The sequence below is a fragment of the Sciurus vulgaris genome, assembly GCF_902686455.1.
Source record: "Sciurus vulgaris genome assembly, chromosome: 18".
Taxonomy (NCBI): Eukaryota; Metazoa; Chordata; class Mammalia; order Rodentia; family Sciuridae; genus Sciurus; species Sciurus vulgaris.
The window spans coordinates 34,288,625-34,316,453 of record NC_136479.1 but is presented as its reverse complement, the minus strand read 5'-3'; the positions used below and the strand labels follow the sequence as shown (position 1 = coordinate 34,316,453).

Sequence of the window (27,829 nt, the reverse complement as noted above, 5' to 3'; positions counted from 1 at the left end):
CTGTATTTCCCCAACTTGACCATCGACTCCATCGGAGGGCAGAGAACAATGTTGCCTGGTTTGCCCACCGGGGCCCTCACAGAGATGCCCCCTAGTAGATGCATAACAAATATTCCTTGACTGTACAGCTTTTAGAAAAGGCCAAAGCAGCAGGAGGATGGCCATCTATCAACCAAGCCCAGGAGAAAGGCCACAGGAGAAACCAGACCTGCCCAGACCTTGACCTTGGGCTTCCAGCCTGCAGTACTGGGAGGACATACATTTCTGTGGGTTAAGCCACCCGGTCTGTGGTCTTTGACTGTGAGGCTGATACACCCCATTGTCGCGGTCCCCTCTGCCATGTCCCGTGTGGAGGAGGAAAGTGTTGGCTGCCGGAGGAGGGTGTTGGCAGTTTTTCTGTCTCTTACCCAGAAAACTTACCTACTCAGTAAACACACAAGAGCCAACGCTCTTTATGAGAGGGGGCCTGACGGTCCGGCCATACCAGCTCTGGCCTCTACAATATCCAAGTGGCCCAACTCTCCTTTATTTATAATATGCAGGTAAAGGGGCAAGGAATGGGAGGAGCTTCTCCTGTGATGGACAGGATAGGGTGGAGCTAGGGGAGCATCCCCTTAGAGGGAAAATTCCAGAAGGAGACAGGGAACCACTTCCACACAGCGCCACCTACTTCCCCGCAGTTCCTAGGAGCCAGGCCTCTGCGTCCCACGGTTCAACCTCATCTGGTTCTGCTAAAGGAGGATGGCTTCCCACACCCCATGTTATACTGTCCTGAGGCCTGGACATCAGTGGAGGTGGGGTGCACAGGGTGGTGTCAGTAATGGAGCCCTGGAGTGATGGACACCCAGAGTGATGGACACCCGGAGGGATGGAGACATGGAGTGATGGAGACATGGAGGGATGGAGACATGGAATGATGGACACCTGGAGGGATGGAGACATGGAGGGATGGACACCTGGAGGGATGGAGACATGGAGGGATGGACACCTGGAGGGATGGAGACATGGAGGGATGGACACCTGGAGGGATGGAGACATGGAATGATGGACACCCAGAGTGATGGACACCCAGAGTGATGGACGCCCGGAGGGATGGAGACATGGAGTGATGGAGACATGGAGGGATGGAGACATGGAGGGATGGAGACATGGAGTGATGGAGACCACAGAGTGATGGAGACCATCTTTGACTGACATCCAACAGGCAAAGAAGAAGGCAGCACCTTCCAGGTGGAGGGAACTGTATGTGCAAAGGTTTGGAGGCTGGATGGGGCCTGAGGTGACATGCTGCCCCAACCAAGGCCTTTACGATGGGCTTGGACGAGCACAGGCCAGAGCCTGCCTGCCTCAGGCCCTCCCCAACTATCTGCACCGCCTCCCCTGTAGTTAGAGAAGCTGGAAAGCACTTGCAGCCATGCCTGGCCCTCCCCCATACGTCCCCTTCCATCCCCCATGCTTGCCTCTGTCTGAGCGCCCTGACTTCTGGGAACGGAGCCCAGGCAGTGACAGGAGTAGAGGGTTCTGTCCTTAGGCCTTATTTGCTGTGTGAGCGTCGCCAGGTAGCCTGGTCATCTCCCCAGCCTCAGTTTCCCCTCTGTAAAATGAGTGTTCGCCTCAGATTTGAAACTCCTTTTGGGTTCATACTTTAGTTTCAGCCTCCCTGAAACCCCACTCCCTGTGGGTGACGCAGGCCAGAGTAACCCAAGGGAAAGAATGCGTTGCCCTTGGCAACCATTTTCTCCCTGGCTTCTCCCCCTGAGGGACCGAGAAGAATGTCCCATGAATCATCCTGGCCTCTCCCTTTTCTTCTCCAGCCCCCTCCTATTTTCCTCCAGCAGAGGCGGCTCAAGGTGGGGGAGGGGTGGAGCGTGGGGGGCTAAGGGATCCTCTGGGCTCAGGTGTTTTCCCAGCCCCTGTGCCTGGAGCCCTGTCTGCCACTCAGGCCCAAGCCCACGGGCCAGGGCAGAGAATGGGACTGGGGCTGAAAGGGAGTCACATCACGGGACATCTCTGGGTGCCTCTTTCTCTCTGGGTCTTCTGCAGGCAGACCTGAGGGCCCTGACCAAACCCAGCCCAGAAAGTCCAGTGTAGGGGACAGGAGGAATGGCGGGGGCAGCATGGGCAGTGCTGGGAGCCAGGGGGGCATCTGGCCCAGCCTGGGGATGGGACACACAGGGGCCTCAGTGGAGGCCGTGGCATCAGAGCTGGAGACTTGGCTGAGTTTGAGGGGAGGAAGGTAGGAATGGGAATCACTGTGGGTTCGCTGAGAGGCAGCCTGCCTGGGTGAGGAGCTCCGGATCTGGGGGTGGAGAGAGTAGGCAGGAGAGTAGGGAGGAGAGGTGGCCTGAGGCAAGGCAAGGAGGGCCCCCCACCATCCAGGTAAGGGACTTCCTAGTGATGTAGGACAGGCTGGATTAGGAAGGTGGAATGAGTGACCAGGAGAGGCCTGTCCAGGAGGTGGGCTGGAGCCAGGCCTGAGGACCTGTGTCTCCCCTGGATTCCCCACCCAGGTACCCCCAGGGGCGGAGATGCTGCTGAGGTGGGTAGTAAGTCTGTGTCCCACCCTCTTTCCCCCAACAGCTGCACAGTGGCTGGCATCCAGCCACTTAGGTTTCAATGCAGAGGGACTCAGAACTTCAGAGAAACCTCAGGCCTTGCAGGCCTCTTTCCAAGCTCAGACTTCTGCAAAAACTGGGATTAAAAATGAATTTAGAAAGTCTTTGCTGCCTGCATCCTGTCTCACTTGGACCCCTGCAGTAGCTTTCCCCCTGGGTACCCCTGAATTGGATTGAACAGTGTTCCCCCCAAATCCATGTCTAACTCAGAATCTGTGAACGTGACCTTACTTGGGAATAGGATCCTTTCAGATAAGATCAGCTCAGACTGGATTAGAGCAGGCCCCACCTCCAGTGTAAGAGGCGATTCTCCTCTAGAGCCTTCAGAGACAGCATGGCCACACTGACACCTTCATTTCAGGCTTCTGGCCTCCCATACATTTATGCTGTTTCCAGCCACCCAGCTTGTGGTCATTTGTTATAGCAATCCTAGGAGACTAGCATAACCCCTGCAATGATTCCCCCCACTGCAGTGAGAGAGATCCTGTGTGTGTGTGTGTGTGTGTGTGCATGCACACGTGTGTAGCACTGGGGCTGGAACCCAGGGCCTTGCACGTGCCAGGCAAGCGCTTAACCACTGGGCTACATCCCCTACCCCTGCTAATTCCTATGGGCCATGGCCTTTCTCTGCTCTGACCCTGCAATACCCACTTCTCATGGCCAAAGCCATAGTTCTGACAAAACACGAATGGCCCTATGCCATCTGTACCATCCCTTGGCTTTGCTGACCTCATCTCTAACCCCTTCTTATGCTCCCTGATTAACCCTAACTATGCTAACCCCGCAAACCCACCACCATCAAGATGCTCCCTCCTCAAGGGCCATGGTGGTTTATTCCAAGGATGGGCACCAGCAGATCCCCCCATATCCCTGTGCACATGGCACCTCCCATCAAGAGTGGCCTCCCTGGCCTTGCCCCTGGGTTAAAAGGTGGTTTGCTCTGGCCATGATGTGCTGCCTTAGGGACACCTGGCCCAAAAAGTCTTCTCAACTTCCATTTTTTCCCTCTTAAGTTCTTGTTGCTATGGAAAGAGGCTTAGGCTGAACCACTCAATGATGAGAAACCTCGTGAAGAGAAAGGGAAAAGAAAGTTAAAAAACGGAGAGGGGGCAGAGATCCTGCAACCCTGGGCTGTCCACTCATCCCAAACATGCCTCGTCAGTGAAGCCAAGCTCAGAGTGTGGTACAGCTGCATGAGCTGCCTGGACCCATGCCACATGGATCCTAAGAACCACCCAGCTGAGCCCAGTCCACCTACAGAACCGTGAGAGATGAGCAAATGCCGTTGGCAGGCTCAGAGTTTGGGAGGCACTTGTTACCCGGCAGCAGAGTAGGGAACCAGGGCTTGGCAGCTGCTGAGGCTGCCACCATCAAACACTTTCTCAGCTTGCTCTGTGGGTGTCCCTTTTCTGGTTCATATGCCACCTTGGCAAGGTCCCAAGAACTCCCTGCCTAAGATGGCTCCTGTCTTCCACCAGGCCCACCTCCTCGCCCTGGTTTGGGTTCCTTGGAGCCTGTTCTGCAGCTGACGCTCCATCTTGCCTGAATTTGTTCGTGCAGTGGTGGTCCCTCCCACTGGGCTGTCCCCTCCATGAGGGTGGGACTTGGGTTCTGTTCCCTGAGGCATCACTATGCGATGCGGAGCAGGGGATCTGTGGCTGTCTTGGAAGTCGTGAATGGATAAGGTCCTTTCCTAGCCCCCAGTTCCCCTGCAGAGCTCTCTGCTCTCAGCCTCGGCCCACAAAGGTCCTGGCACACGGTAGACCCAAGTAAGTCATGGAGCCCTACCGAGGAAGCCTTCCCGTCCCAGAGGAAAGGGCTTCCTAGTTTATGATTCCAGGTGTAGATGCGCTGACCAGACCTTGGAGCTGGTGAGCCCCCTGGACAGGAGCACCTGGACTCTCCATCAGGGTCTGGTGGAGCGGGGAGGGACTAGTCACCTGTTCTTCCCCTCCCTGGCCAGAGTCCAGGCCCCGCGTCCCTCTCTGCTAGAGCGTGGGAAGAGCCTTGTTCCCTTAAAGGGAGAGTGTTCCCTGGGCACCTCCTCACCAGGTTGTGGTGGTTGCCATGGAGCTGGGTCTTGTTTGGTGATCCTGGATGGGGTGGGCCTTTGGGAACCTTTAACTGTCTTCCCTGGGTGAGGTGGCAGGTAGCCACATCCTGCCTCATGAGTCAGCCCCAAGGTGCTCTGCAAGGCAGGTCCTAAAAAGTAGACTATTCCCCACGGCTGGGCACGGTCACCCACTTGGCTACTTTTGGACACTTAGAACCCACTCTCTTCACACTGGTACTCACTGGACCTGGGGACATCCAGACCAGAAGGATGAGACCGAGCGGGAAAGATGTCATCTCTGCCAGAATCCACACCATCCTGGTCTCCTATCTGCTTGAGGCTGTAACACAAGATGACATCCACCTGGCCAGACACACAGAGCAGGGAGGAGACCATAGCTTCCGTCAGAAATAATCAGCAGGCACAACCATGTGTCAGATGCTAATCCCAGAGCGCAGGGTAGGGGTGGGCCTGGGGGGCAGAGCAGATCTGATCTCTGGCCTCAGTTTGATGGAGTTTGATGGAGAAGACAGGCATTCACCAAATAATGCCCTAGCCACTGAGTGACCTGCACCAGCTTCTTATTTTTTATGCTTTGGTATGAAGATTGAATCCAGGGATGCTTTACCACTGAGCCACATCTCCAGCCCTTTTTAATTTTTATTTTCAGACAGGGTCTCACTAAGTTGCTGAGGCTGGCCGCCTCAGCCTCCTGAGTTGCCTTTCATTTTATACAGTGATTGAATCACTACCTGTGAGGTAGGACAGGTGAAAACAAAACAAACCAAAAAAGGTAGAAAGGACGCAAAAGGGAGGAAAAGGAGATTACAACTTTATTCTGAAAGCCTTGTGCTGATATTCCTAACTTCATTGCCAAGTCCTCCCAGAATCACACTCCCAAATTTCTAGGAAATCTACAAATCTTTGGTCGCTATCTTAAAGTTAATGGAAATTCATCCCCTTATGAAAACTGCCCCGTGCACCGTTAGCCCACGAATACATGCATTTTTAGAACAGACTGAGCAAAGGACAATTCAAAATCTTTAATATAGGACACTCCCAGTGATACCCACTGATTAGACAATGGAGAAGACTCAACCCAAGGCACCTGGAAATTGCCAGACCACTATCAGCCATGCTCACCAGCACCTTCACACCTCCCTGTGCTCCTCAGCACCAAGTTTCCCTAAAAGAAGAGCCCAAGGCCCCAAAGCACTTCTCACTCTGGAGATGGCCCACATGCTCCCGTGAATGTGTGCTTCTTGCTTTCCTGAATAAAACTCTGTGCCTCAATATCCAAAGGGTCTAGGAATTCTTTTCCATCAGGTATATCAAGGACCCTGATACCCTGAAGTGAAGTCCTGCTCTCTGGGACCTGCGTGAAGACCCTCTCCAGGGACAACCGCACACCCTGCCACCAAGCCACACCCCAGTCCACCTTGAACTCTTTTTTTTTTTTAAGTTTATTTTTATTGTAAACAAATGGGATACATGTTGTTTCTGTTTGTACATGGATTAACAGTGTAACATTTGCATAATCATACGTTCACATAGGGTAATGAGGTTTGATTCATTCTGTTATTTTTCCTTCCCTCCCACCCCTCCCACCCCTCCCACCCCTCTTTTCCCTCTATACAGTCCCTCCTTCCTCCATTCTTGCCCCCCTCCCACCCCCCATTATGTGTCATCATCCTCTTATCAGTGAGATCATTCAGCTTTTGGATTTTTGAGATTAGCTTATCTCACTTAGCATGATATTCTCCAATTTCATCCACTTGCCTGCAAATGCATAATTTTATTATTCTTTATAGCTGAGTAATATTCCATTGTGTATATATACCACAGTTTCTTTATCCATTCATCAATTGAAGGACATCTAGGTTGGTTCCACAGTCTGGCTATTGTGAATTGAGCAGCTATGAACATTGATGTGGCTGTATCTCTGTAGTATGCTGATTTTAAGTCCTTTGGGTATAGGCTGAGGAGTGGGATAGCTGGGTCAAATGGTGGGTCCATTCCAAGTTTTCTAAGGAATCTCCACACTGCTTTCCAGAGTGGCTGCACTAATTTGCAACCCCACCAGCAATGTATGAGTGTACCTTTTTCCCCACATCCTCGCCAACACCTATTGTTGCTTGTATTCTTGATAATCACCATTCTAATTGGGGTGAGATGGAATCTTAGTGTAGTTTTGATTTGCATTTCTTATTATTGAACTCTTAAATTACCATCACCAAGGCTTCCAGAACCACAGGCTGCCTGTGCGCCAGCCTGGACTCCATCTGTGTGCCTCTATCCCTTGTTCACTTCCCTTTGTCTTCCCAGGGTCTTGGAAAAGGCCAGTTTGGGGCTACATGGGGCGGGGCCCTGCAGGAGGGGGTGGCAGGAAAACTCTCAGAGGGCATCCGGGCATCCGCTGGACAATGGTGGAGGCGGAGTGGGGAGCCCCCGGGCACGGCACTTGCTGGTTTCGGTGAAGACGTAGGGCCGCTAGCCAACTCCCCTGCAGGCTGGGGTCCCTGGTGGAACTGGGAAGACTGCGCAGCCGCAGTCGCTGCATCTCTGCGCTTCCTGGCCTCCCACGGAGCCTCCTTCCCAAAAGGTGCGTTCAGGACCCCCGTCTGCCGCCTGGGCAAAATTCATGTTTAATTTTATAAAGCGGCAATTTCCCTTCCAACCTGGTTCCTCCCCAGGTCCTGCTGGGAGAGCTTACCCATTCTGGGGGTGTGCACAGGACCCTCCGCCCCCAGACTAAGGCCTCTGCCATTTGAGTGGCTGCGGGATGCGGGGTGAATTTCCCCACCAGCAGTGTCTACTCATAAATAGAACTACATGACTTTTTGTTTGTTTGGGTATTGGTGATATAACCCAGGGGCAATTTACCACTGAGCTACATCGCTGGCCCTTTTTATTTTTATTTTCAGGCAGGACCTCACTTAATTGCTGAGGCTGGTCTGGAACTTGAGATCTTCCTGCCTCAGCCTCCTCAGTTGCTGGGATTACAGGCGAACACCCCAGAGCCTGGCGGGGTTTTCGTTTGTTTTTGTTTGGTTTTGGTTTTGGAGATGGGGTCTTGCTGTGTTGCCTAGGCTAGTGTGAACTCCAGGACCCCAGCCATCCTCCTGCCTCAGCCTCCCACTCCAAGCGAGTACCACCATGCCTGTCATCCCAGTGGCTCTGGAGGCTGAGGCAGGAGGATCATGAGTTTAAAGCCAGTCTCAGCAATTTAGCAAGGCTCTAAGCAACTCAACAAGACCCTGTATCTAAATAATAATAATTCCCCAGAGTGGGAAGAGAAAAAGAAAAAGAAAGAAAAAAAAAAAAAAAAAAGGTGAGCCTTGTGCAGAGCCGAGATGCAGGGCGTCACAAACTGCCAGGTAAAATTAATCACTGGCTCCTGCAGGTCCGAGTTAAACGGATGGGACAGGAGAAGAGGGCGTCCCTGCGGCTGTCCCCAGGCCTGGGTGGATCCTGGCGCTCCCACTGACTCTTCACAGGTGATGACAAGTTCCTCAGTCTGCTGGGCCCTGTTCTCTCATCTGTGTAACGAGGTTGATGACAAGGATGCCGGCCCCGCCCACTTCCGGGACCTGAGGACTGGATGAGCCGGCGGGTGGTTCCAAAGGTGAGCGCGCCCCGCCCCGACTCAGAAGCCCGTGTAGGGAGACCCCGTCCCCCCCAAAAATAGAAAGGGCAGGAGGTGTAGCTCAGGGGTAGAGTGCTCCCGGGTTGGTTCCCCAGTTCTAGAAAGAGGGAGGTGGAAGACGAAGAAAGCATATGACACATGTGTATACATGAATATATGAGTGTGTGTGTGTGTGTTTACATATATATGTATATACAGATATATAGGGTAACATTATATATGATATATACAAAATATCACTGTATGTGCATCCGTGCGTGCACACACACACACACACACATATATATACACAGAGAGAGAGGATCTCTAATTCCCAAAATCCAAAATGCTCCAAAATCAGACCCTGTTTGAGCACCAAGATGATGTCACAAGTGGAAAATCCCACACCGTAAAACTTGGTTTCATGCCCCGAGTTCCTTAAACTACGATGTGAAATCACCTTAGGCTATGTGTATAAGGCTTACACGAAACAAATGGCTTTTGTGCCTAGACTCCAGTCCTTTCCTCCAGATGTATCACTGTGCATGTGCAATATTCTAAATCCAACACTATCCGAAATCCCTAACTCTTCTGGTCCCAGCATTTGAGATAAGAAATACTGAGTCTGGCTGAGGGGGATGGTGCACACCTGTAGTCCCAGTGACTCAGAGACGGCTTCCTCCTGCCTCAGCTGGCAAGTTGGAGGCCAGCCTCAGCAACTCAGGGAGCCCCTAGGCAATTTAGCAAGACCCTGTTTCAAAAAATTAAAAGGTCTGGGGCTCAGTGGTAAAGGGCCCCTGGGGTCAATCCCCAGACACCAAACAACATCATCTAACCATGATTCACAGCATCTACCTTGTATCAGTTGTAAGTTGTCAAGAGATGCTTTAAAGTAGCCAGGAGGGTGTACCCAGGCTCCCTGCGAGCTGAGGCTACTGAGGACCACAGCGCCTGTTTGTGGAGAGCGCCAGAGAATAGAGGCCAGGTCCCACCTTCGTGGAACTTTCAGCCAGAGGAGGGAACCGATGTCAGATGTGCTCAGGGATGCACTGATGTCAGGACACATTCACTATTAAAGATAATGATCACAGGACAGAGGGGCACGGGGGTGCGGGAAGCATTTGCCGGGCTGGCACCGAGGCCAACAGGGCCTGATTTCCAGGGGTGCCGGCCCTGGGTAGGACTGAAGAACAGTAGCAGCTGGGTACTGAAGGGTAGGCAGGGCCCTTCTGGAAGCGAGACCAGCCTATGCACAGGCACAGAGGAGAAGCAGCATGAATGTTTTAGGAATCGACACTTCAAACAAAGAAATCTAAATGGCAAACAAACATATGAAAAAATACTCAATAGCTTTAGCCATGGGGAAATGCCAATCAGAACACAAGACACGTGGGCCTGCTGGTAGAAACAGCCATCAGGTCGGGTGCGGTGGCGCACACCTATGATCCGAGCGGCTCAGGAGGCTGAGGCAGGAGGACCATGAGTTCAAAGCCAGCCTCAGCAACTTAGAGAGACCCTGTCTCTAAATTAAAAAAATAAAAAAGGGCTAGGGATGCGGCTCAGGGGTCAAGCGTCCCTGGGTGCAATCCCTGGTACCAAGAAATAAAAAGTAAATAAATAAAATAATTTTTTATAAAAGAAACAGCTGGGGCTGGGGTTGTGGCTCAGTGGTAGAGCACTTGCCTAGCATGTGTGAGGCACTGGGTTCAATTCTCAGCACCACATATAAATAAATGAATAAAAATAAAGATCTATCAACATCTAAAAAAAATAAAAAAAAAAACAAACAAACAAAAAACATCCGTCCATGACTTTGACAGGCCCTGAGCAGTAGCCAGTCTAGACTTGGCCGTAGGTGCTGAGCGAGTACTGAGGACCCTCTTCACCTTGACCTTGGCTGAGAAGGCCCTGCAAAGCCATATCAGCTAGGGAAACAGGTCTCTCCTCTCTCCGGGCCCTTTGGTTGGCTGCAGGTGGATTGCTATGGTGACAGGTACTGGCGAACCAGAGGAGTCCTGTGATCCGCCGGTGTGTGAAAGGGGCACTTTTACCTCCTGTCCGTCTCACGCTGGTCCTCGTGAGTCATGTGACACTCGAAGCCAGGCTGTGTTTCCGGGCGGGCAACAGAAGCCACGCTGCCTCCCCCTCAAACTCAGCTTTAATGAGATGACGCTCCTGGGACCTTAGTGACACTTCTGTGATCATGGTCAGTGCTGTGGTCTGAATGTTTGCCTCCCCTCCCCCCAAAAATTCACAGGTCGAAACCTAGTTCCAAATGTGATAGTGTTAAGGGGGGGACTTGGTGGGGAGCGAAGCCCTCATGAATGGGACTGTGCCCTTCTAAAAGGGACCCCAGAGAGCTGCCCCGCCCCTTCCACAGGGCGAGGACTCCGCTAGAAGGCGCCATCTAAGAACCAGAAAGGGGGTCCTCACGGCACTCCAATCTGCCAGCACCGTGACCTTGGTCTTCCCAAACTCTAGAACTCAGAAATTAATTTGTGTTGCGTAGAAGCCACTCTGTCTACAGCATCTTGTCACGGCAGCCGGAATGGACTAAGACAGTTACCCTCCCACCTACCCTAGCGCAGGCTCTGCCCAGAGAGGGTGGAAAGTACCATGGGGATGTTGAGAGAGAATCGAGTCATTCTGTCTGATGGTCAGGGAAGCAGGCTGGGAAGTGTTTGGACAGGAGTCCGAGAGCAGCTGGAATCTGAACTGGGTTTTGTTCTGTTTTGTTTTGTTTTGGTACCAGGGATTGAACTCAGGGGCGCTCAACCACTGAGCCACATCCTCAGGCCTGTTTTGTATTTTATTTAGAGATAGGGTCTCCCTGAATTGCTCGGCACTAATTTGCTGAGGCTGGCTTTGAACTTGTGATCCTTCTGCCTCAACCTCCCGAGCCACTGGGATGATGGGCATGTGCTGAACGGGGTTTTAAAGTGGGGTAGGGTGGTTTCTCCTTGGGAAAGGGGTGTTTCCCTCAGGGGGACAGTACACACTAAGGCTCAAGGTCTGAGGGAACCCAGGGTACCCCAAGAAGGAAGCAGCAACAAGGGAGGGAACCTTTAAGTTCCTGGCAGCTGGCAATGGGCAACCTCTTTCCACCTCACTGAACTTGAGGGTGCCAGGCAGGTGGGCGTGGCAGGACCGCCTCTGGGGCAGCCTGGGGTGCCTCCTCCTCCTGAGGCCCCTCCCGGGCCAGGCCCTCCTGCAGTGGGGTGGGGGTGTCTGGGCTTGTCTTGCCACAGCAACTAATCCTTTCCTTCAGACCCCTCCCTGGTGGGGCCAAATCCACAGGGCCTGCAGATTCTGCCCCCAAACCTGTCGGACCAGTTCTATGGGATGAGGGGGCACCCAGGAGGGGCAGCAGAGTTGGGAGGAAGCAGCTTTCCCTGGCCCAGCACAGATCGCTGTAGACCCTGCGGACAGCAGAACTTTGGACGGACAGACGGCGGGATGCTGGGCCGGGCCATGAGGCCCAGGCAGGGACAGTCCTGGTTGCTGATCCCACTGTTGCTGCAGCTTATTGGTATCCAGGCGGGGACAGGTCTGGGTGAGTGAAGCTGGGGGCTGGGGCAGGGGTGCCCCCAGAGCCTCAGGCCTCCTCCCTGGCCGCCTCCCCAACCTGCTTGTGTGGGGCCTGGGGCCTGCGTTGGTCTAGGGAGAAGGACCACCTAAAGCAATCTCAAGACCGCCACCTGGCCCTCTCCCCGGGACTGGGGCGCAACAGTACTTGCTCTCTTCCTTTGGGGTTCTCAGGCCCAAATTCTCAAATGTTCCCTGCTCTCCTCCTTCCTTTGTGAGAACAGGCTTGTGGAAATCAAGGGGCACAGGTTGCCCCCCCCCAAATCCCAGGAAGCCCTCCGGATCCCTCCTCTAGCGCTTAAACTGGAAGGGCTTAGAGATACAGCCATCCCCATGTCCCCTGCTCCACTTCTTTCCCCTAGTTATGCATACATTAAGTGTCTACTGTATGCAAAGGATCCTGGGCCTTTGAGCAAATACTGAGAGCTTTGAGAAAGGAGAAATCAAGCACCCTCCCAGGCTGGAAGGTTCTGGAAGGTTCTAGCCCAAACCTTTGGAGTTGATTCATTGTAAAAGAGTTACAGGCAACTGGACTGGAAGCGGGTGAGTTGACTGAGACCTGCGTGAGCCCACGGCTTTCTGCTTGTGTCAGCATTTGGGGCTGGGGTGCAGAAGAACGGAGGGGGGTCTGAGTCCCCCAGCAGCAAGACTGGACACAGGCCACATCTCCAATCCTGAGCCCCTCTGGCATTTGAGGCTATAAGGAGCCCAGAGGGGGACGAGGTCCTGAAGGAGGTGTTTTGGGGTCCCAGTGGAAGTGGGTAGGAATTGGAAGAGAACTGGGTGGAGAAGAGAGGAATGTTCTAGACTGAGCCAGTTTCTGCCCCAGAGCCAGTGGTCCCTACAGGAGGGTTCATCTCTGGGCCTGGGGTCTCAGAAAGGGGACCTTTCTGTGCCACCTCCTCACCTCCCGCCATCCGTTTCTACCTGGACCATGCAGATGGAGCTGGAGGGACTCGGGGCTACTAGGAGTGTGACCGGCCCAGGGCTCAGTCCCCACAGATGCCAGTCTCACCCCAGCGAGGCCCAGAAGACCTGAGCCGCACCTGGGGGCGGGAGGCTCTCCGTCTGCTCCTCCCTGGGCACTGCCATCCCACAGAGACCCCAGTGACGCCCGTGGGAGGAGGGCATGGCCTCCCTCCCACCTCTCACAGTGCCCACCCTCAGGAGGCGCCCAAGAGAGATGACCCAGGCCATTTGCCCATGACCATGGGGCACAGAGTTGCCAGGGGGACTCCCGAGCACAGCCTGGCCGGACCTCCCAGGAAAAGCCCCTAGCGCCTTCAGACTGGGACTTCCGGGACAGGCCTGTCCCCCGCTCAGACTGGGCAGTTGCCCATTCATCCTCTTCCCTCTGCCTCCCCTGTGCCCTTCCCAGAGCACATCAGATACCTGCCCCGGCTCTCCAGCGCCACCCTGGCCGGGAAGCTCACCCAGTCCACCTTCACGCTGGACCAACCACTGGGCCAGTTCAACCACCTCAATATCTCTGACTCGGACCCCATCTGGCTGGTGGTGGCCCACAGCAATGGTGGGTACCACACCACCAGGCCCTGGTTTTCCCTCTGTGCAGGCGGGCCTGAGAGCAGCAGCAGGCGTCAGGGGGACGTCGGGGGGACAGCGCTGTGGGGGTGTCGGTCAGACCCGGTGGCCGAGGGCTGAAATCCTGACTCACTGTGCTGCCCTCAGCCATCCGGAACTTCACTGTCCCACGGCAGACAGAGGACATCCCTGCCCCCAGTGACTTCCCCCAGAGGGGCTACTACCTCACGCTGAGGGCCAACCGGAAGCTCTACTCCAGTGTCCAGGGCAGCAACCAGCTCCCTGTTCTCCGTGTGGGCAATGATACGCGCTGCTCGCCCACAAAAACGGGCTGTAATCGCCCCCTGCCGGGCTCAGGACCCTACAGGTGAGGGGAGCTGCCAGGTGCCCACTGAGGTGGGGGATGCGGCTCCTGGGCCAGTGCTCCTGGGTGGCTTACCAGGCCTAGCGGGGTGCCTGGGTTCCCCACGGTCGTCCTACCAGTAGGAGCATGAGGGGCTAGGGAGGCCTCAGCGAATCCTCCCACCTTTTCTGAGCAATGGGCCCCCAATGTAAGCCCCAGTTTCCCCTGGGTCTGGGGTGGAGCATCTTCTTCCACACGTTCTGCATGTCAAGGGTGCTGTGCTCCTCAGCCCCGTCTCCCTTCAGCAGCTACTAGATTCAGTCGCGTTCAGGGCTGAAAGGTCTAACTCACGCCACACACATTTCTCAAAGGGTACAGACCCAGGGAGGGTCATGGCTGCATCCAACCTCACACAACCAGATTTGAACCCCTTCCATCGGGCTCCGAGGCTATGCTTCTTAGCCTCAGCCCCTTCTCACCCCAGGGTGCTCTTCCTGTGCCTGGGACTTGAGGGGAGAAACTGCCAGGCACCAGGGTCTGAGGGTTTCAGGACACGGGGGCGCCAAGCCCAACGCTGGGTTTGCTGTCAGGGTGAAGTTCCTGGTAATGAGCAAGAAGGGACCTGTGGCTGAGACAGAATGGTCCAAGGAGACTCGCCTGCAGCAAGGTATGGGGCCAAATGAGCAGGTTAAATGGTAGGGGCTGGGGGCTCCAATAGAAAGGGGGGACCTGGGACACTAGACCAACCCCTGCCAATCAGAAACACGTTGCCATTCTGCTGTCTGCAGATGCTCCTTCTGGCTTGGGTGGAGGGTGGTTGGTCCAGAGGGTGGGTGTGCAAGGGCCCCCTTCTCAGGCCACATGAAGTCCCTCTTCCTGCCTATGTGGTCCCATCATGTCCCGCAGCCCAGGTATTGCAAGCTGTCCCAGGGCCCCAGAGTGCAGGCACAGTGGTCATCATTGCCATTCTGTCGGTCCTGCTGGCCATCCTCCTGGCTGCCCTGCTCATCCTGCTCATACACACCTGGTGAGTAGACAGGGCTGGGACCCCCTCCCAGCGCCCTGTGCTGGGGTGGTTTTCCTTAAAGGCCAGACAGGGCTAACAATACATTGAGCAAGGGGTCCCTGAGGTTCTAGAACCTCTGGGTTCTGAGCTAGTGACCCATCCTTCCTGCTGGAAAGGCAAGTGGGCGGGCTGGGGGTGGGCGTGCATTGTCCTCTTCCTGGCCAGCCCTCTTTGCCAGTCATCTGCCCACTTTCCGCGCGGGCATTGCTCTCCCCCTGGTGGCATATTTTGATATTGCGTGCAAGACGCGGAGACACCCAGGTGCAGGTAAATTGCTTTCAGCATGTGCTGAGCATCGCCTCAAGATTTCATACAAAGCTCAGGTGCTGGGACCTGGCAGAGAGGGGGCATCTGCAAGGCTTCCTGGAGGAAGGGTGACACCTTTCCTGGTGGTGGTATTTGGGGTGGCAGGGAGATGGGGAGACTCTGGGACCAGAGAGTGACAGACGGGCAAAATCAGGGGATTTGAGTGCCCAGCTGAGGCACTGGGCTGTGTCTCATAGACCCGGGAGCCAGTGGAGTTTTTTGTTTTTGTTTTTTGTTTTTGTTTTTGTTTTTTTTAATTGTTTTTAGTTGTCAATGGACCTTTAATTAATTAATTAATTAATTTATGTATTTGGATGTGGTGCTGAGAATCGAATCCAGTACCTCACACATGCTAGGCAAGTGTTCCACCACTGAGCCACAACCCCAGCCCGGCAGGGAGTTTTGATGAGGGGAAATTTGCGAACAAGCTTTTAGAGGGATCCTGTACTGTGGCTTGGGGCTCCAGGCAATGGCTCTGGGACCACAAGCAGGGGCCTCGGTGGACATCCTTTCCCTCTCTCTCCACCCAAGCTGCCAAAGCTGCAGGAATGTCCTCATTTCGAGCCCAGAGGAGCCGCTGAGCATGGGAAGATATAGCACCCACCACATGGGCAACCCTTCGGCTGTGGGGGGCTCCTGAGCCACTCCAGGGGCACCCAGGTACCCCTCGGCCTCCTCCCTGGACCGGGCTGCAGAACCCCGAAGCTTCTGGAGCCCTGAGAGAGATGGCTGTAAATGATGGTGGAGGCTGGTGTTCATGCCCAAAGGTTGGACCAGTCCCTGGCAGAAATAAAGACCCCCTCACCTTCCTGCTTGTCTGGGGCGCCCTACCCAGGCGGTCTTCCTGTGCCCCTGAACCTGCTCTGTTAGGAAGGCTCTGGGGGGGTGGGCAGGACCAGGGCTGAGGCTCATGGTCCAAGGCCAGCTGAGTCCCCTAGGCCAAGGCAAATCTCTCTTTGAGCCTCAGTGTCTGTGATGTGAGGATGGTAACAAAGACCTCCTCACCCAGCCAGACTCCTCCTACCAAAAGCTCCCAGCATGGCAGAGCGAGTGCTGACCATCACCCCGTGTCCTCCTGGTGGCCCCTCTCCCCAGCTGCCTGTCCTCCTGGATGGAGGACTGAGGGCCACCCTCATCCCCCTCCTCCAGTCCCCCAGTAGGTTCAACTTCTAAACTTCCCGCCCACCTTGGTCCATACTTCCGGGTGGGGCAGCGCGGGATGGGGGCGGGGGCAGGAAGTGTGTGTGAAGCTGTGGTTCCTGAGAGCAGCCTGACTCAGCCCAGAGCAGACCTAACCCGGGCCCCCAGTACTGCTCGCCATCAGCCACACTCTGTGCCAGGCCCTAAGGGGGCAGGAGATGGCCCAGGCAATTCTGTCCTCCAGGTGTCCCCTGCTGTCAGGGGAGGACAGTGACACCCGGGTGTTGGAGAGACCCACAGCTGGAGGCTCCCTTCCTGGGGAGGTGTGGCTTTGGCGAATGCCATCTGTGCCAGGTGGACACTGGCAGGGTGCCCAGACAAGAGCCACCCGGTGCTGCTGGAGGGCGGGTTGGGGAAGCTCAAGCCGAGGGAGGGTGGCCAGGGAGGAGGGGAGGCCGGGAGGCACCTGGGGCCACATGCAGGGGCCTTGCCCTTGGAGGCAGACTGCTGGCTGTGTTCCCAGGTGCCTTCCTCTGGGACTGGCAAATGTCCCTAAGGGGTTTATTAGCCGAGCAGACATCCGGCTCCTGCGGTGGAGGAGATGCTCAGGTGACCGTGGGGCAATCGGGCTGGGTGACCCTGGACAGGTCACTTTCCTGGGCTGGGCCTCAGTTTCCCCTATATGACAGGTGAGGGTTGAATGGAATGACCAGAGGGCCTGCTCTCTGATGGCCTTCCCCACGCCCTGCGTGGGCCGGCCCTGGCAGGAAACAGATGGCATGTGTCCCAAAGGGCAATTGAGAGCACTTGCAAAGGTGTAGGCAGCCTTATGGGGACCAGCAGAGGGGTGCCCTGGGCCTGTCACCCACGGGGCCACACGCACTTGAACTGAGGGCTCACGGGAGGAAGGGAGTGGTGTTTCCAGAGCCAGCAAACAGCAGCCATGGGCCAGAGTCCACCAGGCAGGAGCAGAGGCCATAGGTAGAGGGACAAGGCCATCTGTGCCCAGCACTGTCCTTCTGCCTTAACCAGAAACAGGAGGATGGGGATGTGGGGGTGCGGTCAGCCTCCCAGACACAGAGCAGGATGGAGAAGGGCAAGAATGGACTCGGGGGGCACAGGACACCATGGTGACTCTCCTGTGGAACAGACCCTTCCAACCTTCCATCTCCAGCCTGGAGACAAGGACAGAAAAATGGCCATGAGGACCTGCTCCAGACAGGGCTGCCTGAGGCTGGGTGGGGCATGCAGGGGGGCTCTGCAGGGACTGACCCTTGAGTCCAGAGGGGTCCTGGCCAGCTGGAGAAGTGGTGGCCCCTGATGGGCCTACACTGCCCTCCTGCCCCGACCCTGAGGCCCGCAGGCCTCAGGAGTGGGAGGTGAGCGTGGACCTTCCCTGCTTCTCACCCTCCTGCTCCCTCCACCCGCCCCCGCCCCTTGTCCCTGGCAGCTGCCCACATCCTGGTCCTGCACCTGGTTCATGGGAGGTGTGGGTCCCCTCTGTGAGCCCCCTGCCCTGCCACTACCCCTGCCTGCCTCAGCCTCACCTGTGGGTGCTAATGACCCCCTGGCTCTCCTCTCGGCTGCCTGCATGCGTCCTTGGTGCCCTGCACTCTGGACAGCCTGAGGCCCCTCTGCCAACATGGTGCTCCACAGCCCAGCCTGGGGCTGCCCTTACCCTGTGCTTCCCCCTCCTTCCCTGGTTCTCCAGCTTCAGGCTATGTGCTGGACAGACCTGCTGGACAGACCCACGTCACCTCTGTCCCTGTCCCCATGCTCAGCTTCCTACACAGACACAGCCTGACTACAAGCCTTAAGCCACCTCCTCGGGATGGGCCTGCTGCTGAGCCCAGAGTCCGCCTGGGTGGAGAGCCGGGCTCAGTGTGGGTGGGATTCATGGGATTCTCCTCCCCAGGGGAGAGGCTGACCTAGCCATGCCTGGACTGGCTTCTCTGGGCTCTTCTGGGGCTTGGGAGTCCAGGACTGGCCAGAGGGAGGGGTCTGAGCCACAGCAACCATAAAGCTACTGACCATCCTGCTTATGGAGCCTCAGGTCCAGAGCCAGGTTGGGTCATGACCCTGATCCCAGGGAGGCTATGAGGGAATGTCCCACGGGTTGATGTCGGGCCCCAGCCCAACGTCCAGCCTGACCCACCCTGGGCTCCGGCCTCTTCACCCAAGGAAGGGGTGGGCAAGATAAGCAATGTCAGGCTCTGGCCTTGGGCCACTGGGTCCTTCCCCACTCACTCATCCCCACTCACCCAGACGGTCCCCAACCTCAGCCATGTTGGGCACTGGGCGGGTAGCCCTTGCCCTCAAGGCTGTCCCCCATCCTGCCTCAGTGGCAGCTGGACATGCACAGAGATACCAAGGCGCCTCAAGGGACAGAGAGGCGCACCCTGCTGGCTGACCCGTCCCACCTGGGGCTGCCAGGACGAGGGGCGTGCTTGTGTCGGGACACGTCCCCACAGGCTCCGAGGCTGGGGACCCTGCAAAGCACCTCCTCAGGGCATCGGGGCCCGTGGGGCAACACCGGCTCCCTCCCACTGACTACAGGGTGCAGCTGGATGGGTCCACTCGGCACTCCAACTTGCAGCCAGACAAACCTGGGAGCGTAGACCTGGGGACAGTGATTTTGAGTGGAGAATGATGTCCAGTGAGCCAGGTGTCTCCTGACATCATCCTGGTCAATGGACAGCTGGGGAGGGCAGGGGACCCTCACCTCTCTCCTGCCTCCTTCTGTCCCTCTGCTCTTCCATCTCCATGTGTGGGGTGTGTGTTCCCCGTGCTTACGTTTCTCACTGTCCCCTCTATCTTCTTATTTTAAAGCAGCACCAGGGATTGAACCCAGGGTGCTCTCCCCCTGAGCGACGCCCCCAGTCCTTTTATTTTGAGACAGGGTCTTGCTAACTGGCCATCCTCCTGCCTCCACCTCTGAGAAGCTGGGATTACAGGCGTGTGCCGCCACACCCAGCCCCTTGTCCCTCTTTTGAACCCTGACCAGCCAGGGAAACCCATCTCGCTTCTGGAGGGGAAGCTGCCTGAGCCAGTCCAGACCTGGCCATGACCATCTCGCACCGGACCAAGCTCAAAGCAGATTGCTGGCTTCTTTTCTGGGTTTGGCCCCAGCAGGGGAGAGAAGAGTAGGGACCGAACCAGTGTCAGGGACAGAAGCTGTCAATCCATTGCCCCAAACCAGCAGGTACAGAGGTGCAGAGAGGGTCACCCCAGGAACCCCATTTCCTCTGGCCCTGCATCTAACACCGTCTCCTTGCCTGGTCTCCCTGGAGACCCCCAGCTATCCGGGCACAGGAGCCAGGTCTCCTATCGGGGACAGCTGCACTTCCTCTTGCCAGGGAGCTGGCTCACACAGAGGGTCCTGAAGGTCCAGGAGGGCCGTGTGGCCTGGGAGGGGCCAGCTGTCCAGGTGTCTTGGGGCAGGGTTTTCTGATGACCCCACCAGAGTAATCTTGAAGGGGACAGTTCCCACCTTGGGACACAAGGATGCAGGAAGTGATTATTTATTTATTAATTTATTTTTGGTGCTGGGGATTGAACCCAGGGGCACTCAACCACTGAGCCACATCCCCAGCCCTTTTTATTTTTCATTTAGAGACAGGGTCTCACAGAGTTGCTTCGGGCCTCGCTAATTTGCTGAGGCTATCTGTGAACTCGCCATCCTGCCTCATCCTCCAGAGCATCGTGGCGAGCCCTCGAGGGTTTTTAGCGGGACAGGAGAGCCCATTTAGAGGGCAGAGCTCACTGGGACAAGCCAGGGCTCTTGGTGGGAGGCAGGGATGTTGGGCTCTCTCACCCTTGGTGCACAAAGCTTGTGGAGGCTCTGTGGGGACCTGGCTGGTGGAAAGCCCCCTCCTAAGACAATGTCCTGCCTGGCCTCTGATCTCCAGATCTCTGACCCCAGAGTCCTGGGTACTCCCCTATCCCACCTCCAACTTCCTCCACGGGAGGATGAGGCAGGGCCTTTCCACTCTCCTTCTGGAAGGTTCAGAAGGTTAATTAAGGCAAAGCACGTAACTCCACTCAGGGGATGGACTTCTGGGAAGAGAGGAACCTGGGTCTGGGCTGAGGGCCAAGAGCAGGGTGGAGACCACACCTCTGGTCACGGAGCCTGTCCACCCACTGCCCCAGGGTCACGACTTGTCCCATCTGACCAGCCTCCAGGCACCAGGGGAGTCTCTGTCAGAGACACAGTGCAGGAGACCCTTCTCTTCCCACGGTGGTCCTATGCCAGCCTTGCCTGGCCTGGAGGCCATATCCCAGGACCTCAGGAAGGTGTGACCACGAAGCTCTGGTTATCCCTAACTTGCCTGCTAGATAAACAGGTTCTGAATCCCACCAGGACCTTGAAGGGACACCAGGCCTGTGCTAAGTTTCCAAGAAGTTAAAAGCTGCCCCCAAAGCTAGGTATAGTGGCCCACACCTGTAATTCCAGTGATTTCAGAGGCTGAGGCAGGAGGCCCTCAAATTGGAGGCCAGCCTCGGCAACTATAGTTCAGTGGTAGAGTGTTCCCAGTGCCTCAAAAATAAATAACTAAAAATAAATAAAAGCTGCCCCCAGTTCAAACAGAGCCTGGACCATTGGCATGGACTCAGTCCCCGATGGGGGACATTCATCTCAAATCTGTTCTCTCCCACCCCCCTTTCTGTGTATCCTTGGCTCCTGGGTCATCCTCCCCAGGCTGTGTGCTCTGGGCCCTGGTCCAGGCCCCACTTAGCCACGGTTCCTGACTGGAGGATGGTGGGCAGAATACAGAAAGACGGATCCCGAGCAGACAGCCCTGAGTCCCTCAGAGGACCTCTGGACTGCACCAAGAAAGTTCTGTCCCCTTTGAGGAAAAGGGCTTTCTCCTTGATGTCAACACAATGGGCCCTTCAGCTGTGAGAGGTGGCCCTGGCCCCACATGTCCACCCCACGTGGGTGGTTAGACACTAGAACAGAGACCAGGAAGCTTTCCCTACTCTGCAAATCACAGGCCAAACCATCTGGAGTTTCTGCATCTGGGATGCTGGAGGGAGGTGGAGAAGAACCCTGGTGGCCCTCTGGGGAGGAAATGGGGACATTGGGATGAAGTGCCTGAGGAGGACAACCAGAAGAACTAACCTGTTTGGATATGTTCATTTAAAAATTTTTTTTTGATGTTAATAGATCTTAATTTTATTCATTTATTTATATGCGGTGCTGAGAATCGAATCCAGTGCCTCACAAGTGCCAGGCGAGCGCTCGGCCACTGAGCCACAGCCCCAGGCCTGGATCCAGTGTTCTTATGCCCACCCTGGGATCCAGCAATTTTTGACCCTAGGTACTTATTTTCCAAGAGAAATGAATGCTTTTATGTTTTATGTCCCAAAAGACATGTGCAAAGACTTTGTAGCAACTTTTTTTTTTTTTTTTTTTTGGTACCAGGGATTGAACTCAGGGCCCCTTAACCACTGAGCCACATCCCCAGCCCTATTTTGTATTTTATCTAGAGACAGGGTCTCACTGAGTTGCTTAGGGCCTCACTTTTGCTGAGGCTGGCTTTGAACTGGGGATCCTCCTGTCTCAGCCTCCCCAGCTGCTGGGATTACAGATGTGCGCCACCGTGCCTGGCCCGGAGCAGCTTTACGCATAACGGCCCGCAATGGAAAACAACACCAATGTCCACCCAGAGGTGACTGGAGAAGCAAATGGTGGGACCTCTTTCCAAACTACAGAACACTCTTCAATGACCAAGAAGGGACCTTTGAACTGCTGATGCGCACCACTACGTGGACATTGTCTTCAGTCAAAGAAGCTAGGTGCAATACATAAATGAAGAAATGAACAGAAGCAGCCAGGTACTCAGAGTACAGGAGGCCCCCTCACCTGCAGGGGGTGTTTCAAAACCCCCAGGGGCGGCCTGAGACCTCGATCACGCAGAGTCCTCAACACGCTCTGTGACACGGAGACCGTGGATCTGCTAACCCAGACGGCTACGAGGAGACTAAGCTGTAGGGGTCGTATCCAGTGTGGATGCTGCTGGACCAAGGGACGTTTCACATCCCGGAGAGGGACGGAGGGAATTTCATCACACTACTCAGGACAGAATGGAATTGAAAACTTAGGAATTGCTTATTTCTGGACTTCTCCATTTAATATTTTTGGACCACATTTGACCCCAGGTAACTGTGGAAAGCCAAGCCATGGATAGAGAGACGACTGTACAACCCGTAGGATTCCATTTATATAGAGATCTAAAGCAGACGACAGCCAGGCGCAGGGGCACACGCCCGTCATCCCAGCACTGGGGAGGCTGAGGTAGGAGGATCTTGAGCCTCAGCAACTTAGCGAGTGCTAAGCAACTCAGTGAGACCCTGTCTCTAAATAAAATATTAAAAAGGGCTAGGGATGTGGCTCAGTGGTTAAGCACCCCTGGGTTCAATCCCTGGTACCAAAAAAAAAAATGCAGAAGAGACTATTCCATGTCGCCAGGTTGGGGAAGAGGCTGTCTGGGGCGGTGGTGATGGGATGGGGCGGAGGAAGCCTGCTGGGGCTGAAAATGTTCACCTATAAAACCTACCACGCAGGATCTGCGCTCTATGCCGTATGCAGATGAGCCGCATTCACTCAGCAACCCCTGTGGGGCACTCCAGACAGCCCGGGGCAGGAGGAGCTGGGCGGCTCTGGCCTGGGAGGGACTTCCAGGTGGAGCAGAGATGCTAGTGGGGAGTGGCAAGTTCCTGCTGGGGGCAGGCAGGGCAGGGGGACCCAGTGAGCTGGAGGGCTGGGCTCACCCAGGGGCGAGGGTCCCAGGTGCCCAACTGTACCAGGAGCCGGGGAAGCAGAGGATGGGGTGACTGTGGAGCAAGCAGCCCAGACGGGCTCTTGGATGTGGAATAGGCCTGGCCTCTCTGGGCAGCAGCCCGGCTGAGAACCAGGAGCCACCGCCTCTTGGCTCCATCTTCCACCCAAGACTCCTGGGTCCCGTCAGCCCAGGCAGGGCCTGTCCCAGCTCGGGGAGGCCATGGCGCCAGCACCCCTGACAGGTTTATGTGGCAGCTGCAGACACACTGGCCTGGTCCCAAGTCTCCTCGCTCACACGCATCCGTCTCCCTGAAGAGCCAGGAGAGGCCTGGCCAGGGCCCCGTGCAGACCGGTCCTGCATGGGGTCCCAGAGGCCAGGTTCTCCTCAGCACCAGCCCTGGGCCATCTCTGCTCCGTGCCCTTTGCCCTCTTCCCAGTCCAGCGCCTCCTCCTGCCTGGGGCCACCACTTCCAGGAAGTCTGGTCCCCTCCAGGCTTCAGGGAGGAGTGTGCCGTGGTTGCTCCCAGAGACTATGACATGGTTCTGGATCCAAGACCCTGGTGTCCCCGTGATCCCAACAGCTCGGGAGGCTGAGGCAGGAGGATTGTGAGTTCAAAAGCCAGCCTCAGCAATGGTGAGGTGCTAAGCAACTCAGTGAGACCCTGTCTCTAAGTAAAATACAAAAAGGCCTAGTGGCTCAGTGGTAAAGCACCCTGTGTTCAATTCCCTGGTACCAAAAAGAAAGAGAGAGAGAGAGGGAGCGGGAGGGAGAGGGAGCAGGGGGGAAGGGGGCGGGGGAGGGGGAGGGGAGGGGGGAGGGACTGGGGAGAGAGCTCGGTTGGTAGACTGCTTGCCTCACAAGGCCCTGGGTTCAATCCCCAGCACCGCCAAAAAAAGAAGAAGAAGAAGGAAATGAAAATGAGTCTCTGGTGTCACCTGCTCTCGGACTGGCAGGTGACCCCCAGGCTCTAGGATTTCCATTTGCTTTGCCATGCCTCAGTGTCCCACTTTGGGAAGGGGCAGCAGCGATCGCCCACAGGGGCAGGGGCTTCGGGGCTCTGGAGCGTAAGACCACGCAGACCCTCTCTCTTTCCCTCAGGGCTGAGCCCCTCCCGAAGGCATGCTCGCCCACTCTGGGATTTCCACTCTTTTAGGGCATCTGAGGGACACCTGTCACCCAGCCAGTCGGCCTCTGCTGAAGACCGATCTCCATCACCCCAGGGATGCCCTGAAGGACCCAGGTGTGGAGACATGGCCGTGCAGAGGAGGGGTGAGGTCCACTGTTTGCTCAGGCGAGGAAGTGGGGTGGTGGGAACAGCCCCTGCTCCTGGGAGGACTAACAAGAGCCTTGAGAAGATCCTGTCTGTGGCCACCATTCCTCACTTTAGTGATTAGGCAAATAAGGTTCAGAGAGGCTGAGTAACTTACCTACAGTCACACAGTAAGCGATCTTAGGAATGGACCCAGGATTTGGACTCTGGCTTCAGACTCCAAACTGTTTTAAAAATGTCATTTGATGCTATCTGTCTAAATGAGTTGGGTGGGATGTCAAGATTGATGGGCAGGGGGAAGCTGGGGACAGCTCCTTTTGACCTGGGGATGACTCTGCCTGTCCCTTCCGGCTCTGCGTGACTGACAAGTCCGGACTTCTTGGCACACTGCTGTCACTCAGCCTAGCGCCTGCCAGGGCTCCCGGTGGTCCTGGGTGGAGTCCAGACTCCTGTGCTGGCACATTCATGGCTGGGTCCTCTGGCCTTTGTGTGGGGTTGCTCTTGTCACCTCAGTCCCTGCCACCCAGCTTCTGTCCCCTCCTCCCAGAGTCTGCCTCCTCCCCGAAGTCCCCTCCTTCCAGAAGACCTGGCACCAGCAGTACAGGAGCAGGAGCCACTGTCTGAGGGGAGTGTGAAGCGGGGCAGGAAGGTCTTTCCTCTGGGTGGGGCGCTTCTTTCCAGGAGGCCGGAGGACAGGAAGCCCCCAGGGCACAGAGGTCCTGAGCTCTGAGGGGCAAATGCAATAACCCCAAAATATTAAAACCACAACATTTTTTAAAAATGCATATTTACTCACTTATCTTCTAAACGTAACATTAGGTCAGTTTTGTCCATTGTTAAATTTAGTATTTCCAAGTGCGTCACTGCACACGAAAACAATTTGTAGGTCACATTTTCTTACTTTGGGAGAATCCCCAAGACTCCCAAGAATGCGTGATGTTTGTAGAGGAATCAAGGCCAGCAGCAAATCACACGAGTCCCTTGTACCTAAATAGCTTTGAAAGGTAAGATATTTACGTCTCTCTTCCTGCAGTCTGGGGATGGAAACCAGGAGCTCGTTCATATTAGGCAAGTGTCCTCTCCCACTGGGCTACGTCCCCAGCCCCAAGTTGACCATCGGAAACATTATTGTTTTATTTTTAATTTTGGCACCAAGGATTGCACCCACGGATGCTTTACCACGGAGCCACATCCGCAGCCCTTTTTCATATTTTATTTAGAGACAGGGTCTCCCTGAGTTACTTAGCGCCTTGCTAAGTTGCTGAGGCTGCCTTTGAACTGGGGATCCTCCGGCCTCAGCCTCCCCAGCCACTGGGATGACAGGGGAGTGCCACCACACCCGGCCTCATCGTGACCATGATTAAGTGTAGAGTGATACCTATATTCACATCTAGGTATGACAGTTCTCTAGAACTTTCTCATTTTACCAGACGGAAACCCCTATGTCCAATAAACAGTCCCCTCTCCCCTTCTCTCCTGGTCACCGTGGTTCTACTTTCCGTTTCTGTAAATGTTACTGTTCAAGACACCTCCTGGAGGTGCAATTGGCAGCGTTTGTCTGTGTTTCTGTGTGTGGTCTGCTTCACCTACCATCATGCCAGAAAGTTCCGTCCGTGTTGCGGTGCATATCAGAGGCCGCGTCTGGCTGGTCCATCATCTGCCCATGGAGTTTGGGTTGGTTCCACCTCTGGCCTGTTGTGAATAGTGCTGCAATGAACATGGAAGTACAAATGTCTTTTGGAGGTGCTGTTCCCAGTTTTTTTGGGTATTTACCCAGAAGTGGGATTGCTAAATAAAAAAAAATAATAATAATAATTTTTTTTTTTTTTTTTTTTGGTGCCAGGGATTGAACCCAGGGGCACTCAGCTCCTGAGTCACATCCCCAGCCCTTTTTTTTTTTTTTTTTTTGGGGTGCTGGGGATCGAACCCAGGGCCTTATGCTTACAAGGCAAGCACTCTACCAGCTGAGCTATCTCCCCAGCCTCCAGCCCTTTTTATTTATTTTTTTTATTTTGAGACAGGGTCACTCTAAGTTGCTGAGGTGCTCCTCAAGTTGCTGAGGCTGGCCTTGAACTTGGGATCCTCTCTCCTCAGCCTCTGGAGTCACTGGGATTACAGGTGTGCACCATTGGACCTGACTCTATTTTTAACTTTTTGAGGAACCTGGTAGTCGTATATTTTAAAATGTTTATTGGGGTGTAGATTGGAGCTTAGCTGATGCTGGTCCAAAAATAGCCCTGAATGATGGGCAAGGTATATAGTACACACACTCGGCTTATTTTCTCAAAGCAAAACTATGTTTTGCTCACTCAGTTTAATTAAGATTAAATCCTGGCTGGGGAGATAGCTCAGTTGGTAGAGTACTTCACTTGTAAGTACAAGGCCCTGGGTTCAATCCCCAGCACTGCAAAAAAAAAAAAAGAAAGAAAAAGAAAAAGATTAAATCCTCATCCCTCTTCTCAGTCAATTCAGCTTCTGGTCCCAACCCTGGGGTAGTGGCATAGCATTAGCTGAGGCTGGGCTGGGGTCAGGGGTCTTGGGGACTCCTCCAGAGCTCTTCTGATGCTCAAAGACCGGGATTCTTGCAACTCAAATACTTTTTCTTTTATTGTGATTGATCTGCTGTGAATTTCAATGCATTGAAACTCAAGATATGCCTTCTGTCCTGTGGCTGGGTACAGTAGGATTTCTTCATGGGTCAAGATCAACTGCTTTAGTCAAAGAGAAATACCAGCCAGGCTGGATGTATTGTAATAAGTAGTAATTTTTTCCTGCTCTGATTCTAAAAGAAATAAAAACATTTTTGTGGGGCCTGAAAAACATGTGCACAGGGATATTCCAGATATCTGCCCACGCGGGTGGCGGGCAGAGGCAGTTGGGGGTGAAAAGGTGCACACACCGACGGTTGGAAATGTGCCCCGCCCTACACGTCCAAACCTGAAACCCCCATGTGACGCCTCACCTCCAGACCCTTCCCCAGGAGACATCCAAGTTCTGCCCTGGCAGCCCTGTCCACCGTTGGTTGGTTCCTGGCTGCTTCTACAAGCCCCCTGCCTTCCTCGTGGATGCTTCCAGAACAGCCCAGGCTTCGTCATGCCCATGCACCTCCCCACTTGGTGCATTCCCTCCTGTCTTAGCTCGCTTTCCTTCAATGCCACAGACTGGGTAATTTATAAACAAAAGAGGCTTATAAATTTATTTAGCTCTCAGTTCTGGAAGTCCAAGATCCAGGGGCCACATCTGATAAGACCCTTTTGCGGAGCCCCAAGGTGCCTCTAGGCATCACGGGATGAGGCACAGCATTCCTCCTCTGTGGGCCCCTTCACCCACCCTTTTCCGTTGGTCCTTCCCTTCATCCCTCGCAGGTTCCCTCGCAGGCAGAGACCGTGGTTGGCTTTTCTCTGGATCACCAGTGCGCAGGGTAGGCCCTGGCGCATAGCAGGTAAATAACCAGATGACTGAGTGAATGCATGAGGGAGAGAGCTAGGGAAAGAGGAGT

At 55.0% G+C, this 27,829-nt stretch overlaps 1 protein-coding gene across 1 annotated transcript; it reads left to right on the top strand.

Moving 5' to 3' along the window:
• Nucleotides 1-5,097: 5,097 nt before the first annotated feature.
• LOC306650169 (uroplakin-3b-like protein 1) lies at nt 5,098-15,934 on the top strand (the record flags this gene model as incomplete). The annotated part of the gene is made up of 8 exons (XM_079121997.1): nt 5,098-5,127; nt 6,994-7,270; nt 11,562-11,846; nt 13,257-13,409; nt 13,568-13,787; nt 14,354-14,430; nt 14,670-14,790; nt 15,667-15,934. The coding sequence occupies 8 exons, from the start codon at nt 5,098-5,100 to the stop codon at nt 15,773-15,775; spliced, it is 1,272 nt and encodes a 423-aa protein (XP_078978123.1). The 3' UTR covers nt 15,776-15,934.
• Nucleotides 15,935-27,829: the final 11,895 nt, after the last annotated feature.